The sequence below is a fragment of the Xenopus laevis genome, chromosome 7L, assembly GCF_017654675.1.
Source record: "Xenopus laevis strain J_2021 chromosome 7L, Xenopus_laevis_v10.1, whole genome shotgun sequence".
Classification (NCBI taxonomy): domain Eukaryota; kingdom Metazoa; phylum Chordata; class Amphibia; order Anura; family Pipidae; genus Xenopus; species Xenopus laevis.
Window position 1 is genome coordinate 80,795,429 of NC_054383.1, and position 21,881 is coordinate 80,817,309.

Below are 21,881 nucleotides of genomic sequence, written 5' to 3' on the forward strand. Positions count from 1 at the left end.
TCCCATGAAGTGGAAATTGTTTACCATTAGAGCACCTATTTAAAGTATACATTAATAGATTGCTGCACACCTGATGAAGGGGCACGCATTTTTTAAATAGCCTTTTGCAGCTCTCATGCCGCCCTGGGGATGATTATGAAAAAGTAATTCAGAGATTACGTAGGGGAAAGAGGAGAGTGTGGTGGATAACATTACATATAACTATTTCATTTTAATTTTTTTTAATGAAAACAATTAAAAACAATTTTAACTAATAGCTTTTTAAATGTGTTTGTTACACTCTTGCGGCTTCTCACGTCTTGTTGCAGGATTCTTTTACGCAACCTCACATTGTGTGTCATACCCATTTCTCCTTTGTGATTGTAAGCTCTAATGAGCATGACCCTCTTTACCACCTGTATTTTTATGTAATGTGCATATTTGATATATACACCCTTCTATTATACAGCACTGCAGAATATGCTTTACACTTGTTTATAAAAATAATATATAACTATATATTTAAGCTTTTCAGCGTACTAGATCTGCCATTCTATTGGGTGTGAATCTACTGGGGAAGTTTACTGGGTTCTTTTTAAGGACAAGGAATGGATTAATCACTGAGGGTGCCTATTTGTTAGGTGATTATAACTGATTATCTCAGACTCTGAACCACTGCTTCTCTTTGCTGAAAATGCCCTGGTGAGGATACTGTTCTAGTGAGCACCACTAGCCTCTTGCTTTTCCCAGGAATCTCTTGCGAATCCTTCTGCCCTTGTGAACAGCCTCGACCAACCGCAAGGAGCTCCCTGGCAAGAAGATTGGGGTACGGTTTTCACTAGAATAATGTCATGGGCAGGTGTATTTTTCAGTGGAGGAGTGCCAGCCCTGATGTAAGCAATTATAATCACTGGGGGGTGCCTAACAAATTAGGCACCACCAGGAGTTTGAAGCTCCTATTCTATTGTATGGTGCTAGAACAAGAAAGACTGCAAAAAATAAATAAGTACATTGTGATAAAAATAATACAATCACATCCAAGAAAAGAGACAGGCTATTTTTTTAAAATAAATATACTTTAATTTAGAACTTTTTATTATGCAAAGCCTGGAAAAGAGATTAAAAAATGATTTGATAGATTAGAATGATCCATGGAGATAAGATTTCTTTGTATGATTAGACTGTGTTTTCTCCTGCACTTTAGAAATCTAGCCATACAGGTTTTTCCATACAGAATAAAAGAGTAGGCAGGTGTGATGAGAAGCTTAACTTGTTCCCTGACCTTATTTTACTGTTTGGAATTGTTCAAATAAATTTCTGCATTTGCATAGTTTCAGGAAATATCTGCTCTGGTCAGTTGTACTGAATTGTGCTCTCAAGCTTGTGTGTCTACACTCTGCATATGAAAGCAGAGCAATAGGTGCAAGCTACTGCCTCTGTACAAATAAGCTGACACTCCTTTAAAAAAAAAAGAAAACACAAAAGAAGTTGTTATACAGGTATGAGACCTCCAGAATGGAACCTGGGGTTTTCTGGATAAGGGATTAAATTATTTGCTTTGGAACTTTCTGGATAACAGATTACATACTGATACTAAAAAAACACATCTACATATGAAGACTAATGGCTTCCCAGAGTTGCAGCATGTTCAAGTCTAGGAATATAAACATTTGCACTTTAATGTTTGATCCAGTTTCCCATATTGCAGCCATTGTTTTTTTCCAAGACCGTTGCACTGATTCAATGGTAAAACAGCTCAGCAACATGACATTCCTGTATTGTGCTTTGTTCTTTGGTGATTGTAAAACACAACTATGCAAATATATAAAACAGAATTAATGCTTTTCGGGTCTTTTTTGGGGTGTTGAAGATAGTTGCATTTGTACTCTAGCCAGAATTCTTGTTGAAAGATGTCCTTAATCGTCACTGGACCCTCAGATATACCATTCAGTAGACTGAAAATGGAGTTCTGCAAACACCTCGCTCTACCTTGCCCCAGTTCCCTCAACCTGTTATGGGATGGGACATAAAATATCAATGTTTTTCGGACCACTTCTAATTGTGCAGGATTGGTTATGGAATAAATAAAAGTGAGAGGCCCTGTACACTTTTCTACCAGGGGGGTGACCTAGGGGTAGATTTTTCATCAGCATCATCTTCCCACAGCTCGCACCAGTTCACCAGGCACAAATGCGATACGCCCTAACTGGCGACTTTTCGCTAGCGTTACTTCGGCAGTGCAAGCATTTCTTAACGAAGATGCGATAGCATTCATTGTGCCTAGTGAAAATTCGCTAGTGATCTTGGGCCTAGGTCAATTTGCATAAACCAGGTAATTTCAAGTTGTATGAAGGTTTATTATAAATGTTGGTGCAAATGCTTGAAGTTACCACTTTTTATTACAAATGTCCAGAGAACCTTAATAAAGACAAGAGCGTTAATATAATGCCCTACACATGAGCCCACTGTAAAATGAATGTTCCATATGTAATGAAATGTCTGGAGAAAACCGGTTACCCAAAAAAAGTTTGTTAGGACTTTTGCAGGCAATCCCACTTCAAAAAAGGAAACATCGCCAGCGTTTTTGGAACTTTATTGTATATTCGGCACACAGGATATGATGTAAGTGACAGAAGATAAAGGAAGATTTAGCTTCTCTTTAGCACTTCATCTGGTCTGAGGTGGTGAAGTCAACTCTGGCAAAAGAGGTAACGTTCATTAAGATACGCACTTGCATACTGAATTTGCGGATTAACGACCTTTCGCCAGAGCAAGAAGTCGCCTGGAAATAGAGTGCGAAAGAATGCCAGTGATGGGTTGTTTCGCTAGCGAATTTGCGGCTGTTATTGAATTGGCAATGTCTCTGTGGGTGGCAACGCTGGAGAATTGTCACTAGCATTAGCCACTTTGTCGTTTATTGAATCTACCCCCTACTCTTTACTATTTTCTTTGTCGCTGAGAAAACAAGGGGCCTCCAACTGAAGAAAGTAGTGAAGGGTTCTGGAGCTTTGGCTGGGGTTAAGAATGGGCAGACTAGACAAGAAAAACAATGTGTAAATGGGGGAGGGGGTGAAGATAGAGTGAATTATTGTAAACAGAGAGTTGGGTTTGGTTCTGCTCAGGTCAGGAAGAAGGCTGAGTGGAGTTGTAGGGAAGAAGGGAGTCAGCAGGAAGGAGGGCCTCTTTCTATTGTGGTGGTATTGTGAGAAACAATGTCACTGCACTCTTATAGCAATACCACCACAGGATGGGTATATTCTGCTGCTTGTGGAGGAATGGTTGCCAAGAGTGAGGAGCCTATGACTCAGTTTTATGTACAAGGGTGCTAATGGTGATTTGTGGTATCCTCAGGCCCTAGGATGGAGATATGATTGCCTGTTCTCACTTGCCTACCCAATGCTTTGGCAAAAGTGGCTGGCATGGCGGGTAGCCTGGTTGGTGACCTTTGGTCTTGGCAAGCATTCCTGATGTGGGTTTGATATGATTAAAATGGACTGTTATTATTTATTGTTGCACTACTTATGTTATAGTCATGTTAGTTTATTTCTTACAAGTTGGTTAATAAAGCTGTAGCATATTTCCATCAAAACGCTAAATATTGTTATTGTTTGGGGTGCTAAGCATATATGCATATAACTTACATCTGCTTTTAGAGAAATCCACAGCCTGGGGTTCAAAGTACTTTTGTAGGGTCAGCTTTAAAATTAATTAAATGTTATCCTTACTGACCACATTATGTTATGCTTACTGACCAATGGTCCATGCAGGAGCCTTAGCTGATCAAGCTATGGTGTTATAACTACACAACAGTTACCATCCAGTTACCATCAGACTGTGTCAGAGTATTATTTAAATCAGGGTCATAATCCTTAAATTCAGATTACCTCCTACACCACGAAATATGCATTTGAGCTGTGAGGCTGAGACTTCCCACAGTCCTACCTACTGCTGTTGTATATTGCATTCATAAACAGGAAGGCCTACAAGGTAAAATTGAGACATTTGTCCAATACAGTTCAGTTCAGGTCATATGTGCAAATGGAGAAAAGAGAAATTAAAGCATAACTGAAAAAGGCCATGACAGTTTAATGACTAACAATGAATCAGGAGCCATGTGTTCATACGCACCTCCTGTAGACTCATTATTGCTTTGTGTGTCAGTTAGCCTGCAGCAGTTGAGGCACTGCTTCGCCACAGACAACTCATTATCCCAGCGCAGGTTGTTGTCTGATCAGCTGCTTCGTCAGTAAAAGAGTAAGGAGACACATCTTAATTTAGGTCAATATGCAAAAGCGTGATGACTGGGAATCGAGGGCAATTTTCACTTAAAACAACATATTCTCTCGAATTCCCGCAATTGCCGCCAGTGAATAAAATCGTGAAACCGCCATGAAAATTGGAGGCCGGTGCAGGACACATTTTTCGCCGTTTCGCGGGAAATTCGCTAATTTTTCAGAGAAGCGAAACGCCCCTATATTTGCCCATCACTACTACAGCAGGTTTTTGCTCCAACTCATTTGGACCCTCTGTCAGTGACATAAAACATAAGCATGTCATTTTGTCAGGGTACAGCATGTAGGCAGACAATATCTCTCCAAGAATAACAGAAGAGGCCGTACGACTGAATGATTTTTTTTCATGATTTTGATGTCGTGGCTAACTGAGATGTCTGAGGAAATCTGGCAACTATGCCCATTCCATTCAGAGATAATTAGTGCTATCATAGAAGCTAAGCAATAACTGCTCAACTGCATCATTTTGTGGGGGAAAAATAAATTTGAATTAAAAATATGAAAGTTTGTTATAAGGTGAATGATTTGTGCCAATATTGATACTGTGCCAATATTAAATGAGACCCCACTCTCAAGTACTGTGTTTTACAGAGAACTCTGCCTAGAAGGTAAGAGAGCATGGATAACCCAAAGAAGCCTGACACATTACTGTTATTAACGACTGGGTTATTTGCTTATAATATATTGTAGCGGCACCGAGACCAGCGTATTATATTTTCTGTAGCAGTTGGAGGGCTGCAGTTTGGAGACTCCTACAACAAAGCCTCCTGCTTAGTAAACAGTCTCCTCTTTTGTAAAATGTTTATCCCAACCCACACCTAAACCAGAGTTGCATTCAAACCATTGTCCTGTATGGCTATGTTAATAAGTGTGTTATAATAAGTGGATAAACAAGGAGGGGAGAGGGGCCTTCCTATATTGATATCTTTCTTTCTTCTTTACTGGGCAGACTGGTAAAATATCGTCCCAGTGGCAACCTTAGGGGCAGCACTGTGTTTAGCTGACTCAGCAGAGGTAGGGGTAAACCTCATATTAACATACACATTGATAAAAAGTAATACCTCAATTTTATATACCCTGATTTTAAGTCCCCCCTCACTTTACACTGTTTTCGTGGTCCCATCAATTTATAATGCATGATGCATCTCCTTGATTTTAAATTTTCCTGGATTTTACACCATTTTTTTCAGTTTTCTCCTGAAAAATGTAAAATAGAGATTCATAGTAGTGTATACTTCTGTAGTGTATACACGATTATCAGGGCCAGATTTTTAATTTGGGCACTCCTTGGCCAGATGATATTTGACCCTATGTAAATTTGCCCCCAAAAGTTAACTTAAAGGTGAACCTCCCCAAAACCCCAAGATATAGGGGAAATATAAACCCATCATCACATACAAGGTGATTTGCAAACAGAGTACAGTCATCTGGAAGCACCAGCATCCAAGCACATGATATTTCTTTATTGGAATTGTGCTTTTATTATACATGCTGTATAATATATATATTCATTTATTACATTTTAGAGGAAAAACTTGAGTACATTTAGCCTTTAGGATATGCTGAAAAAAAGTAATTGTCCAAAAGCACAAGCGGACGAACAGGTTACAGCCACTATGATAAATAATTAAGGAAGAGGTCTCTTTCTGTTAAAGAGGGCAGGGCAAGAATGTTCCTAAGGCTTCCTGGGTGTGGATCAGATTGTGTAACCTTACCTGAAGCAGCAACGTCTCTTTCTGTCACATCTACTTTGCTTAGGATTTCCAATAGGAGTCGAGTGTCTTATGCAGAAAGGTGTGAGTCAGACAAGAACACATTTAGCAGATTTGCTTTCGTTCTCCATTCTTTCATCTAAAAGGATCTCAGAGGGTTGCAAGCATCAGAGAATTACAAGAGAAGACCTAAACTTCAAAGGCCAAACAGAGTGATAATGGAAGAACAAGACACCAACAAACCCAATGGTTCAATTTCTGAAGAAGCCAATGGCAGTTTCCACCTTGAATCTCCAAATATAAGTATTATTGATGATAAGGACATTCAGAATGGACCTGGCTTTGATCAAGGCAGTACAAAAACAATCCTGAAAACCAGCATAAGCCCAGGAGGAGTAAAGGGTGGCAAAGTGAGTTTTGGCACTGAGAGTACTGAAGTTAGGCACTCTGACCGTACAAGTACTAGCTCTAACATAGAACCTGATGATGTTCTGTGTGATTCGTGCATTGATGATAAGAAGAAGGCTGTTAGGTCTTGCCTGGTCTGTCAGACATCCTTCTGTGAAACCCATCTCAAGCCCCATTTGGAGGGTGCAGCTTTCCGTGACCATAAGCTTTTGGAACCCATTAGTGACTTTGAGGCCAGAAAATGTCAGCTCCACAGCAAAACAATGGAGCTGTTTTGTCAAACTGACCAAACTTGCATATGCTACCTTTGTATGTTCCAAGAGCATAAGAACCATACCACAGTGACTGTAGAAGCTGAGAAGTACGTTAAGGAGGTGAGTATTGTTTCTCATAGTAATCCCAAAGTAAGGTCATCATGGACAGTAAACTAGTATAGGTTATGGAGCACCTACTATAAAGACTGTAAATAATACTGTAAATAAATGGCCACCATTTTATCTGTGTTTGGAGATGCAAGATGTAAAACTTTACCAAGAACTGTCCCTTGTACCCCCTGACATCGACCTCAAAGGACAATATAGGGGTTCCTCAGTGAACAGCTAACAATAGTACAAACCTCTGCTATAAAGGTTGCTTATAAATAATCAGAAATTCTGCAAAATGCAGGTTTGTTTCTGCAACCAAAGCAGTTTTTTAAGAAGAAACGGGATATGCGGAAACTAGACCCTCAGAAATCTTAAATGTGTTTGGAAATAATTTAAATTAAATTATAATTAAAATAGTGTTTTTACTTTTGAAACTGAGAAAAAAATGTATCAATGGTATAGCTTTAAACGTTAAAGCATGCTGGGAGTCGTAGTCCAATACAATGGACCATAGCACCATACGCAAATTTATGGGCTACAAAATCTATATTGTATGCTTTTACCATTGAACTAGGCTATGTGGTTTCTGCTATTCACAGGGAGACTTTTCCTTTCACTCTTTATTGTCTGTAAAGGAATAATATTCTGCCATTGATGCGCTTTCATGCTTGACCAGTGTTTGTTTCCAAGTGTGATTTTTAAGAAGGATGAAGATGTTCTTGGTTTGTTTATTATAAGTCCTCTTAAGTTATTATAAAGTGCTGCATAACTTATTGTGGTTTTATGAATAAATAATGGTGTTAATGATTATTTTAATTGAATTTATCAATGGTATTTATATTTAAAGATTAATATATTAGGCTCTGACAATCTCCATATTTAATGCTAACTCGTGTTAAAATAACTTGATAAAAACTGTCAGGCTACAGCCAATTGAATTAATACTTTCAGTTAGTATGTTGGAACCTTTCTTAGGTATCGGATCTAGAAATCCATAATCCAGAAAGCTCTTTAATATTAAAATGTCATTTTCTATAGAGCTTTCTTTAAACAAATAATTCTTACTTCTGACATATTTTAAACTGTATGTTTTTTTTCAAGGAGTTCTTTTTTAATTTTAATGCTTAGATGTTGTTTGTAGCCTTGGTGCATGACATTACATACAGATCCCTTATCCAGCATTGCAGATAACACGCACCTGTATATATGTATGGAATATCAGAATACAAATTGCCTGTTCTCAAATATGTGGAAGTATCAAGTAACAAGTTACGAAGCAAGCTGAGCTGGAAAATCCTCTTACAGTTCTTTTGCTGATATTTAATTGCTCTAGAAGGGTTAAAGTGAAAGGCAGAAATTCTGATGGTCTTGTCTGAACAGGACAACTATGGGCGTCTTCTTAATTACAACATTTCTTGCATGCCTCTATAATGTCTTTAAACCTATGGCTGTTGTGCTGTCCCGCCTTGGGTGTGCCTGAGCATCATTTAGACAAGGGAATTGCCTGCAGCTAATACTGCACATTGGGCAGACCAACGTCACCTCAACCACGCCTTGCTAGTTTAGGGAACGATGTGCAATTCTCTTCTTTTAGGCTTCTGTAAGATCTATAGGATGTGACTGACAAAAACATCTACCTAAAATGTAAACTTTAGTTATGTCCTTTTTTATCAGTTGGAACGTCTTTATCAGTTGGCAGAAGGAAAATTCTATTTAATTCACCAGTAATTCATTTGCTTAAATAATTGAAATGCTAGGACCTGTGTATTGCTTGTAGATAATGGGACCTGTTAAATAGAATGCTTGGGACTGAGGATTTTCTGGGTAAGGGATCTTTATGTAATTTTCCATACCTTAAGTCTATAAAAATTAGTCATACACTAATTAAAGCCAGTATGGTTGTTTTGCCTCCAATAAGAATTCATTATATATTCGTTTGGATCTAGTACAAAGTACAGTATCATTACTACAGAGGATTTTTAACATTTTGAATTATATGATTATAATGGAGTCTATGTTAGACAGCCTTCCTGTAACTGAGAGCTTTCTGGATAATGGGTTTCCGGATAAAGGATCCCATTCCTGTATTATAAAAATTAGCCACATGTCTGCTCACATTTGAGCCAATAAAATACACTTTTGAATATTATACAATTTGCAGTGTGTTGCAGTATATTGGACTTTTGTATTATAAAAATGAAATGTTTGGATGAGTATTAATCCATACTTATTTAAAACAGAGATTTTGCTCAGTTGGTAGGGCCTTATTTGATTCTATCCAGGCTAATTTTGAACTTTCTAGAAAAAAAGGAAATTGCACATTCTAAATGTAAATTGTTCAGTGCTTGGAAAGAATTCATAGGAAAGAATGCCTGTTAAAACGAATCTGCTGAAGCTTAAATCTTCTAGAAAGTTCTTCAATACACTCACAAAGCTGTGTATTTTCAAGTGCTCTTTCAGACTAACAAGTTTCGTGACCTTGCAGCAGTCGGATCAACCTGAGATCCCCCTTGCTCATATTGTTGGCAAAAGTCCATAATCCACCATTAGGTGTGAGAGCAATCCAAGTCAGACAGTTCCAAAATCAATCTATACAATTCAAATAAAATCACATAGAAACGCTGAAAGAACCCTCTACCACTGTCTCGTGGTTTCCCTAATTTGTAATATCCAGCCTCAAATTTGGGAGCTGTATTACCAAACTGCAAACTCCAGAGGGTCATTCTCTGGCCAAGTTGGGGTTGTTTATTCTGGAGAAGAGGCGCATAAGGGGGATATGATAATTATGTATAAATATATAAGGGGATCATATAATAATCTCTTTAATGCTTTATTTCCAGTAGGTCCTTCTAGCTGACACAGGGGCATAAATTCTAATTAGAATGAAGGAGGTTCCAGTTTAATATTCTCAAAAGGGTTTGGGATGTAGAATTCCTAAATCAGTCGTGTTGGCTGATACATTAGATAGCTTCAAGAAGGGGTTGAACAGCTTATTAGCAAGTGAGAAAATACAGGGTTATTGAAAATAGCTCTTATTGTAAAGTTGAAGCAGGTGCTGGTCCAATTACCATCTTGAGGTCAGGATAGAATTTTCCCCCTATGAGACTTCAGTGTTTTTTTTTCTTCCTCTGGATCAACTAGCTGTTAGGCAGGTTTTATATATACATAAAAGCAGGTCCGGTCTGAGAATTAAAATAGGCCCTGGCATTTCAGGTACACAGAGGCCCAATTAGCCCATATAGAGGCCCAAACAGCCCCCACCAGCCCACTAAATACTGACTTTCTATGGGACCTTATAGCAGCCCCTCTGGCATTTGCCAGAACCCACAGATTGCCAGTCCGGGCCTGCATAAAAGGTTGAACACTGTGGACATGTATCTTTTTCAGCCGTAGATACTATGTCTCATTCTTCAAATTACTCCTGTGGAATGAATGATAATTCCAATTACTACATTCTAAAAATTCAAAATTTGAAAGGCAACTCCATTTGGGCCTAATAGCAGGTGGCATTAGCTAAACCTACTTCAGGAATAGGAAGCAGTTTCAAATATTACCAGATTTTCAGGGGCCAAAATGAATATTTGGGTGGTTTATTTCTAGTGCAAGATGCTTTAGTTTCATATAGTATTGACCATTTTAAATATAGTATTTATATCATAACATGTTTGCACTTGTAGAATAATCAAATCTGTTTTAGCAGTACTTTATATAAAGAAAAGGTCAGAATCACTATAAACTCAAAAAAAACCTACATTTCTCTATGTACAGTATACAGAACACCTGAGGTTTTCTGTTAAATGGGTCTTTCTGTAGTGAGGCGTACCATGCCTTAAGGCTAGTACATATAAAAAGTACAAAACATATAAAAAGTAAAGAACCCAATGGGATTATTTTGGATTTATGTTACTGTAGTTAACAGCAAGTACCATCATGCAAGGTACAGCAAGGCAACATCTAGTCAGATTATCGTTTATTCAAGCAGCAACATATTCTAGAAAGGGAATTGAAACGCAGTGGATTGCAAATGGTAAGGGAGAGTGAGCTGCTTGTCATTCTGTTTTATGGAATTTCTAGAGATATAGTTTTCTGGGGAGCAATTGTACAGTGACACAGCACATCTATTCTTAACTAAATGGAACAGGAGTGTGACACTGAATATTCTTCAGCTGAATAGCTATTGCCATTTATACAGAACAACAAAACCTGGCTGCTTAGTTCCATGTGCCGGACTTAAAAAGATACATTATTTCCACTAAATAAAAATAATGTAAAAAAAATATCTATCTATAGTGAAAAATACCTTGACTCAAATTAATATCATATTAATACTTACTAACAAACAATAAACCATTGCATTCACTGAGCTTTTTCATAAAAAGTAAGGGGCATAATATATATATATATATATATATATATATATATATATATATATATATATATATATATATATATATATATATATATATATATATATATATATATATATATATATATATATATATATACTGTATATATAGTTCCAGCTGTGGTGCACTCCAATAGATTGTTCTCCTGATGCCTGGGTGTTGTCACATATATTGTAGATAATAGTTCCCCAATATGGATAATGCATAGGTAACTGTATATCAGGTAGAAAGCATAATATTTTTTGTTCAAAATGCACCTAGCCTCCAGGATGCAGTGCTATAAAAGTTGGGTCTAAGTCTGCTTGCAATTCTAGCAGTACCTTTCAGTGTTGCATACAGGAGAGTCAGAACTTGAGTATGACATGGGCATTGCATAGCATATACCTTCCTTGCACTTTATTTAGGAGGCACAAGTTACAGGGAACACAAGCTCCTGTACTTATTACTTTCTCTGGGCAGCTATAAAGTATAAGGTGTTTTTATGCCTCTGAGCAGTGACCTAGGTATTTTGCACTGGATTTTGTACATCCTATAGATAGTGGTGCAATTCTAACTGTATGAGCTCTACATAGGTGCAATTTTGTGCTCCAGCATTTTTGTTAGTGTCCATAATAAATAATATTGTGACCTTTTAAAAACCCCCTCATATGAATCTAAACTTAGTATTATGACTACCCTCACATAGCTGCTTGTACTGTTTTTCCAAAGATATCAAGAGTATACTTTTTTTTAAAGATTTTACAGAGAAATACATAAAAGTACATATTGCTAGTGTTATTCAATTTAAAAAGGAACATCAATACAACTATCACGAGGTTCCACAATATAATGGCATTTATAGGTAAAAGGGAAAGCAGAAAGTTGTGCAGGGTGTGTATACTGGAAAGACAAGTAGAACTGGGAAGATTTAAACAGAAAACCATGTGATTTTCCACACCTCAAGGTTTTTCTTTAAATTCATGAGAATAATATAGTAGTTATACACGAACGTAGTGCATATATTTTAAAGAGGGGGTGAGTGTCATACATAAAGGCTTTTTTTTTCATTACATTAATTTGGGATTGATAGCTTCTTACATTTGAGTGAAATATATATTACAGGAGAATATAGTTAAGCTTTGACTTGGCCACATCATAATCTCAAGCCTTTGATACCTATATAATAAAATAACATGCTACTTTACATTTCACCATTAATAATCTCTAGCCTAGTGGGCTGTTGTTATGTTGGGTTGTTGCAGGGAAAATTTGTGCCCCTACATATTTATTTGTGTTAGTTGCCAACACGTGTTATTCTACCTCACCTTTTTTATTACACAGCTACTGGTTACATATTGTACATACACTCACTATTTGCCCAAAAACATTGCCAAGAACAAGTAGCAACTTGACAGTCTAATTGCTGTACTAACAGAAATCTTTGCTGAGTAGAAATATATCTGTGATTGTACAGTATGAAACGGTTAAATATATCAAATAACTATACAAAAACCCAGAGCTATTAAGTGGCAAATACAGAAAAGTGAGATCACTACTAACCCTGTAAAGATATCTGTATAGCTCAAATAAAATGGCAATAAGAGTAATGCACATTTGCATTTTCCCATAATGCGTGCTGTTTAAAGGTGATGTTCATCTTTAAAGTAACTTTCAGTATGATGTAGAGTGTGATATTCTATTCTTTATTTTTTTGTGGTTTCTGAGTTATTCAGCAGATCTCCAGTTTGCAGTTACAGCAATCTGGTTACTAGGGAATTTGGACCTTTGATTTGAATAAGAGACTGGAATATGAATAGGAGAGGGCCTGAATAGAAAGATAAGTAATAAAAAGTAGAAATGTGAAAAAATGTGTAGCCTTACAGAGCATTTTTAGATGGGGTCAGTGACCCAGTGTGAAAGCTGGAAAGAGTCACAGGAAGGAGAAAAATAATTAAAAAACTATATAAAAGAAAATCTGAAGGCCAGTTGAAAAGTTGCTTAGAAGTAGCCATTCTATAACATACTAAAAGTTAACTTAAAGGTCAGCCTCCTCTTTAACAGCTCTATAAGGAATCCAGAATCCCACTACAATCCTTACCTGAAGGTTGATAAGGAACAACAGAAAATTTGCAGGTTGTCTGCTAAATAATAATAAACAAAATATATTCTCAAATCGTATATCTTAAAGGGCATGTAATGCCTCCATCAAACTCTACATTGTTCTTTATCCTGCTAACTCTACATATTATGGAGAGAAATGTTGTGTCCTGCCTACCAATGTTGCTACCTAACAGAAAGGCTACTCTGCAATTCTGTCCAATATATACTGCAATTAAACACAATAATATTATTCACCAGTGAGAATGCTGGTTTCTGTGTTTCACTAGAAAAAGTGCATTTATGCTTCTATCTCTGGAAGCAGGATTAAAGTACTGGGAGCAGGATATGCAAAGAGCAGTTTTCTTGAGTTTATTGAACCCAAAAGTTTTTTTTAATCAAGTAATGCTATTTTAAAAATTCATCCCTAACATTGCTGAACTACAAATTCCAACATGTTTCAACCCAAATAATGTATTGGAATATGCAGGTGTTATAGTCCAGCAAACTCTGTGTAAACTGTGGGTCATTATTATTATTAGTAACAAGTGTCAACATATTCTGCCTTGCTGTGTAATTAAATTCTAGTCACCAAGGTACATGTATCTATAAAAGCTCCTCTTTATTAAATTAAATGTTTTGCACTTTATTCACGATTCTTAATAAAGTGCAAGATACGAAGTACAGGTTGAATAGATGCAAGGAAGGGGCCCCTTTTGGATGCTGCACATGCAACTGGGAATGGTGCTATTGACTGATGCATCTGCATTAGTAAATTGTGGTGTGCACTATGATGCTGGAGTTCTGTCATGGGTGAAAACATGATGGATTGCATAGAAATAGAGCCCATCCCCCATATGTAATAAAAGGAATTAAGTTTGCCTAGGAGCAGTAACCAATAGCAACCAATAAGACAGTTGCTTTTAAACAGGTGACCAGTAAGTGCTACCTGCTGATTGGTTGCTATGGGTTACTGCTCCTGGGCAAACTTAATGCCTTTTATTACATATGGCCTCTATGCAATCCATCATGTTTTTTACCCACGACAGAACTCCAGCATAATAGTGCACACCACAATTTTTGTAACCCCCTTTTTATGTATTTTTACATGGTATAGTGTTACCATAAGCCATGATACTAGTTTGTATGAAGCAACTGCCTTGCCCACCCCAGCTCTTAAGCGTCTTTTATAGAAAATTCTTCCCATGAAGTATTACAGTTTTTCCATGAGACCTTTTTTCATTTTATAGAGGCCTGCCAGTTTATCATCCATGCATAATAAACCCAGGCTTCTTCCTTTTACTATGGCAGGATAGTATTAGAAGTTAGAATATTACAATTTGGGCATCACTGATTCCCATAAATCAGTTCCCTCCTGTTTTGTCACTCAATTACAAATGACATTACACGCTATGCAGACAGGGTATATTAACACCGGGCTGAATAACTGTAAATGTACTAGTTAATAACAAGCATTTGTGAGCATTAAACTGTGTTTTCCAGCCCAGAGTGACAAGTAAGAGCTATCTGCCTGGGCCAGACACATATAAAGAATTGCTTTACAAAATATCCCAATGCAGAGCAGACACACAAACATCTCTTAAAGGGACTTATTATTTTTTTTTTAAAGTCCCTTGTATATATTTAATGGAATGGGTTGAATGTTAAATTATTTCCCTGTCTTCTATAAAGGCCTAACTGACTCAACAATTTGAGGCATTTGTATGCTTGTTTTGCTTCCTCTTTATCTAACTAACCATGTTTCCCAGTAAGTAGTAAGAATGCAGTAGTTGAAAGAAGGTGAGTGCTGACATTATAATGTGTGATCAGCTGAAAGAGCCAGTGTGACTTATTTACTAATATCATGCAAGCTGCCTCAGTGTAGTAGGCCATAATGATGAGCAATTCATTTTCATCCGTCTGCTGAGGTTAGAATAATGAAAGTAAATCTCAGATTGGAAGTTATTTTACTGGCGCTGAGTTTTGCACAAGCAATAGTTGTAGCAGAAACTACTCCCTAGATGGGACATAAGCCTTAAAGCTATTCAAACATTGATACCACCACACCTCAGGAATTTTGTTTTTTTAATTCAGCAGCAGCAAATTTAGCAATCTGGTTGCTAGGGTCCAAAATTACCGTAGCAACCATGCATTGATTTGAAGAGACTGGAATATGAATAGGAGAGGGCCTGAATAGAAAGATGAGTAACAAACAGTGGCAAAAACAATAAATCTGTAGCCTTGCAGAGCATTTGTTTTTTAGATGGGGTTTGTGACCCCCATTTGAAGGCTGGAAAGAGTCACAAGAAGGAGGCAAATAATTAAAAAACTATAAGATAAAATGAAGACCAGTTGAAAAGTTGCTTATAATTAGCCAGTTTATAACATAACATAAACAGTTTAAGGCTGATTAGTAATTAATACAGATAATTACTACATGACAGCACAGAAACCAATGCTAGCAAACTAGCATCAGCATTTAATATTCCGCCCTATAGCATCATCTTATATTACAGACTAACCTTATTTTCTGCTTGATAATTTGCAACAACCCCTAAGCTTAGCTTCTCAACAGCTGCTCAGAGCCCACTGACTATGTGAGTGTCACAGACACTTTCCAAGATGGTGACCCCCTGTGACAAGTTTGATGTCCTGGATCATTGCTGCTATTGAGAAGCTGAAACTTTAGGCTGGTGCAATAAATTCAGTATATAAAACATGGCATTTTTAGCCACATTCATTTTTAGGGTTTAGTCCTCCTTTAACATACAGTATACGTTCCCTTAAATAAAAGCCAGTGCTTGGGAAAGCATAAATAAAACCTTAGACTGAGCAAATAAAGCAGCTGTGTCAGTGGAATATACATTTCAAAGGCTAACATCTCACGAACATACTAAAAAACTATTATTTTTGCCTGAAGTGATCAACTGCTATTTCATGGCTCCCAGTGTAATTTCACCATGATTGCTTAAAGCCAGCCCGTATTCTGACAAGTAGGATCTGCTCGTGCATGTTTCAGACATGTTTACACTCAAGGGTGGAGTTTTAAACAGATACCAATGCAAACTTAACAAGGCAAAATAATATTGGTATAAATTATCCCAAACATTTTTGTTTCTACAGGGCTGGACTAAGAGATATAGACACATTGCAGTAAGGCTGGGCTTTTGGTGTACAAATTGTGATCCTCTTGCTACAGTAGTTAGTTGGACTACAACAATCAGAATCCCCAGCAGCTTTGTTTAATAAATCTAAAAAAATTCTCATATTTTCCACTAAGAAGTGGAATGTAATGCAGGGTAAATGTTTTCACTGCCCTGGGATTCAATACTTATAGGCCACTAATGTATCTCACAGTACTGGCCTTATGAGAAAGTGCTAATTAAGCAAACATTGCCTTTCCAATCATCTACAGTCACACTGCTCTGTATATACAATGAATGGAATATTTCCAGATACCATTTTATGATTTTGTTTAGGGCACATACAGCATATAAAAATGACATGGTATTTTTCTCTAAGGTTCTAATGTTTTAGGACAGGCATTAAATTAGAGCTGTTCAGTTCTGAGACAAGTCATTCAGCTGTCAAAATCCGCGGTCAATTTGTGGAATAAAATAGCGACGATGATAAAGGGTAGCACATTACTGCTGCTTGGAATGGATATAAAATAAGACTGTGTTCACTGAATATAAATGCAAGCGGATAATCAAATGTACTGCCGGCAGAGGGTTATACAAAGTGTAGGATTTCTTTAACAATAATCTAAGTACTAAAACAAGGCTAGAAATAGATACCCTCTGTAGCAGAACTACATGGAAGAATTTTGGGAGTTCCGCAACATCCAGAATGCCAAAGGTGCCTATACCTCTTTAGCAATGTAGAGCACATGCATGTTCAACATAATCTAAGACACTTTATTATAAATACTGTCTATCTTAAGAAAAATCAAGTGGATGCTTAATAATAATTTTAACAAAATTAAATTATTCTATATCATTTCATATATAAGTAGTTATATTTCCTTAACTTAACAACTTTTTGCTGCTGCAAACAACTCAGTCCTGCGGTTTGTGCAGGTTATAGTTGCAAGATAAATATTAGGTTGGACTATTATTTAAAGGGGTTGTTCTACTTTTTTATTAAATTTAGTATGATGTAAAGAGTGATATTCTCAGACAATTTGCAATTGGTTTTCATTTTTTATTATTTGTCGTTTTTGAATTACTTTGCAATTTCAGCAATCTGGTTGCTAGGGTCCAAGCCATGCATTGATTTGAATATGAATAGGAGAAAGCCTCAACAGAATGATGCTAAAAAGTAGCAATAACAATAAATTTGTAGCCTTTAAGAGTGTGTTTTTAGATGGGGTCAGTGACCCCCATTTGAAAGCTGGAAAGAGTCAGAAGAAGAAGGCAAATAATTAAAAAATATATATAATAAGGAAGAATGAAGGGCAATTGAAAAGTTGCTTAGAATTAGCCATTTTATAACATAGTATATATTAAAATATATACATGAATGAAAGTAAAATAACTATTTGTAAAACATATTTATTAAATATCTGACACTATTTAGCAGATTGTTTATAATAGTTCCTGTTCCCCTTTAATTCTTTCATACTGAGGCTGCCTAAGTATTTGTGTTGATTCCCTGCATGGTGCGTCTGTCAAATAGGTATCACAGGTCAAACTAGCTTGATTTAAAGGAGATTGGTTTTGGAGGTGCTGGGAAGAATAATATACAGAATCTTTCTTGCACGGAAGGAAACAAATCTCATTCAAATATCTATGTCTGTAACCTGCCTTCATTAGCTAATAAAAAGACATGACCGGTTTTCTCTTTGCTTTCTTCTTCACAGACAGAGCTGTCGGAAATTCAAGAACAGCTTCACCTTCAGATCCTTGATGTGGATGATGAAGTAGAGAGATGGCAGAAAGAGAAGGACCGCATAAGGGTAAGAACCAAAGTCAAACCACAGATAACATGGCTATTGTTGTGTAGAAGAATTGCTTTTTTTAAATTTAATTTCTGTAAAATAAAATGTTTACCCATATTTTAAAATGAGAGAGAGAGACTAAAAGTCACAACACATATCCGATTAGTAATTAATTTATATTCTCATAACATGGCAGTTTAGAAACCAATACATTTTATAGCAGAATATAATACTCACCTGGAGCATCAGCTTCTATGACATGTGAGTAAATCACATTTTCTGCTTGATGATTTGTGATCAATTGCCCAGTAACTGGTTCATTAACAATGTTGTGTTGCTGCTTGAAATCCCTATGACTCATTTAACAATAAAGAATAAAAAAAAGACATAAGAAGGTTTAGCTAAGGCAAAATCAACTTATACTATAAATAACAATATATGAAATCTGATTCTCTAATGTCCAGAAAACAACAGAACACTCTTAAAAGTTGCATAAAAGAATAAAATGTCATAATATGTGATGTTAGTGTCCTTTAAATAAGAAGAAATATTTTGCTACAAAACATTTATACATTATAACAACTAGTTAAAGGTTATTTTTTTATGGGCATCCATGACCTTTTCATAGATATTAAAATGAAAGAATCTTGCTTGCTTCTGCATATACTATATATACTATAAAGTCAGATGGAGGTATACCTTAAGCTGGGGTAGTGCTCTGGAGAACTTCTGGTGCATGGGGCCTATTTAGAAACACTGGACAAATTTGCACCTTGAACCAGCTGCAGGTCGAATAATGAAAGCATACTGTATATCTGATTGGTTGCCTTGGGTTACTACTCAAGTGCAAAGTTGCCATTGTTTATAAATACACTGGGAGCCTGGTAACAACATTCATGTCTGACTGTTGTAGAGATAGTTTGTTGAGTGGAAACCAGTAATTAGCAATTTGCAATTAAAGGGTTCAAATGACAAGTGCCTTGAAGGCATTGACAGTAAGGTTAGATCATGTTCTAATAATGTTCCTGAAGGTGCAGCATACAGAGTAAGAGAGATATGTATGAAATTTTGTACACAGGGAAATCAGAGAGGCAAGTCAGTCATTACATAAAAACAAGGAGCCACTGGAGTTAGATGTTTCTTTTAAACTGAATTGTTTATTTTCATTGTTGTGCTCTTGACTGCCAGCTTTACATATTTTCACATGTACCATGATGTTTAGGCCCTCATACTCATTTTCACCTTTCTTATTGCACCTTTACTCCCAACTTGTACTCTAAAAAGGAATATTGGTAGAAATGCCGTATTTTACAGAACTTCCAGTACCAGTGCTAGGGTTCAGCAGCCCTATGACATTAATGATCCATGCCTTCAGAGTTGTTGACAGAAGGTCCCCATTTTCTGATCTTGTTAGACCATATTGCATAACTTTTGTTTCTTTTTTTATGTATGCAGTATACAATGGGTCTGTCCCTGAGCTCAGGTAACTGACAGCAATTCAGCTGTCTATTGCAGTGATTCAGGCTAGAAGAATATTGGGAGCTACTGAGGGCTTATTTGAAGGCACAGATCTATTCTTCACTGTTAAAGGCCTGTGGTGGACTTGGGATGGTAGAGATGCCTATAACATACTGTAGGTTTTACATTTTGAATGTTTGTGAAGATTCTCATTTATCCAGGTCATGGTATATCTGTAGAAATAAGTCAAATCAACTGGACTTGCTGTGTTTGTTTTCTTGAAGACCTTTCACTAGTCATCATTCTGGCTTTCTCAATTCAGAATAACTTGTAAATAGGATCTTTCTTCGGCAATATATACTCTGGAATGTTGCTCCAATCAGCATAATCTGTTTATCGTAATCCACAACAATGTCATGAAGTTAGGTGTTGATTGTATTAGCAAGATTGGAGCTTTGATGTGTTATTAAACCTTCCCATATGTAGCTGCGGTGTCGGAAAAACTTAGTAGGATTTTTAATAAACAGCACATCCCTATCTGCTTTAAACCCAGCAACACGCTGAGACAACAACTAGTTCAACCAAAGGACCCAACCCCAAAGCACAAGAAGAGTAACATTGTGTATGCAGTGCGGTGCAGTGAGGAGTGCTCTGATTTATATGTGGGGGAACCTAACAACAGTTACATCAGCGTACAGAGCAGTACAGACGAGTCAGTTCCTCTGGTCAGGACACACATTTGAAGACTGCAAAGTGCAGATTCTAGACTGGGAGAGTGACTGCTTGAAAAGATGTGCTAAAAAAGATATATATATATATAAAAACTGAAAAATCAAGTTTGAATAGACATCTATTGTCTGCCACATACAATGCTGTTTTGGCACCTCTCCCTGGAAGGTTTAAAACACCTCAAAGCTCCTGTCATGCTAATACAATCAACACCTAACTTCATGACATCCTTACAGATTATGATAAACCGATAATGCTGATTGGAGCAACATTCCAGAGGATATATTGCAGAAGAAAGATCCTATGTACAAGTTATTCTGAATTAAAAAAGCCAGATGGATGACTGGTGAAAAACACAGAAAGTCCTGTTGATTTGACTTATTTCTACAGATTTACATTTTTAATACAATTCTTTTTGAGAGTCATTTCACCTTTAACAGGATCTGTAAATTTCTAAATCAATATTCCTTCAATACCTTACAACTATGATAAAGTTATATTTTTCTATGTTGTTCATGAAACATTCCAGGCATTCTACAAGACAAGATAAGCTGTGTTTTGCAAATCATCACATGATTACTTATGCCATGTCAATAGTTATTTCTGCTAAAGCAGAGAGGATTTCCAATCCAGCACAAGGTGTAGAGTACAGTCAAACTTTGATGCAAGTGCTTTTAAATGAGCAATAAGGGGTGGGCTTTTGCTCCACTAAGTGCTACTCTCACCTCTGGGGTCTCTGTAAATGAAAATAGAGTAAAGTAGGAGGAAATATTCAGTGCACTTTGCAGGAGTTTCCCATGTTCATTTTAACCAAAATATTGGATTTTATGACAGTTCAAAAGGGTAATCACAAATTTAAATGAGAATGTGGATCAGATCTCCATTTGCCCAGTCAATCGAGCTTTAGATTTGACTTTCATTTTGCTTGCTGCAGCTAAAATTGACTTGTAATGCAATGTAAACATTAAATAGCACTCATTTCAGAATCCTCACAAATACTGTATAAACGTATATTTTCCTATACACTAACAAAATCAAAGGCATTAGATGTACAGTATGTATGCTTATTATACAGCAGAACACATTTTATTGTTTTCAGGTATTTTCAGCTCTGTGTGATTTTCTCAAGAGTCATTCAGCATGAATTTCTAAAAGAGAAATGCGTGCTGCGTTGCAGAGGTGATCCAAAGGCCAAACTACAATTATTATGTGTTGTTTCTCTACACATATGAGGTGGTCAAATTGCACCACTCCAGTCATTTATCACTCAGGCTAAATTGCTTGAGATTGCCAATGATCTCCAATACATGGATGGATTTTTTTGAGGACTTTTCATATAAATCAATCAACTGTGATACAACTGGATGGTGGTGGCTCACAATTATCTTAATGGCTAGGGCAGTGACAATGTATTTGTCTTCCCTAACTTATCTCCTAACTGCCACCCCTCCCCTGCTCAATGTCCTAAGCCCATACACCAGAAAAAAAGCACAACAGGAGTCCAGGATGGATGTGAA

General features: G+C 36.7%; 1 protein-coding gene across 1 annotated transcript in view; it reads left to right on the plus strand.

Annotated features, from left to right (window-relative positions):
• The first annotated feature begins 6,045 nt into the window (after positions 1 to 6,045).
• The window catches only part of trim29.L (tripartite motif containing 29 L homeolog), a 30,820-nt gene continuing 14,984 nt past the window's right edge, over positions 6,046 to 21,881 (plus strand). Inside the window, 2 exon segments of the mRNA NM_001086106.1 lie at positions 6,046 to 6,765; positions 18,100 to 18,195. Of these exon segments, the coding sequence (NP_001079575.1) occupies positions 6,202 to 6,765; positions 18,100 to 18,195 (660 nt within the window). The 5' untranslated portion in view covers positions 6,046 to 6,201.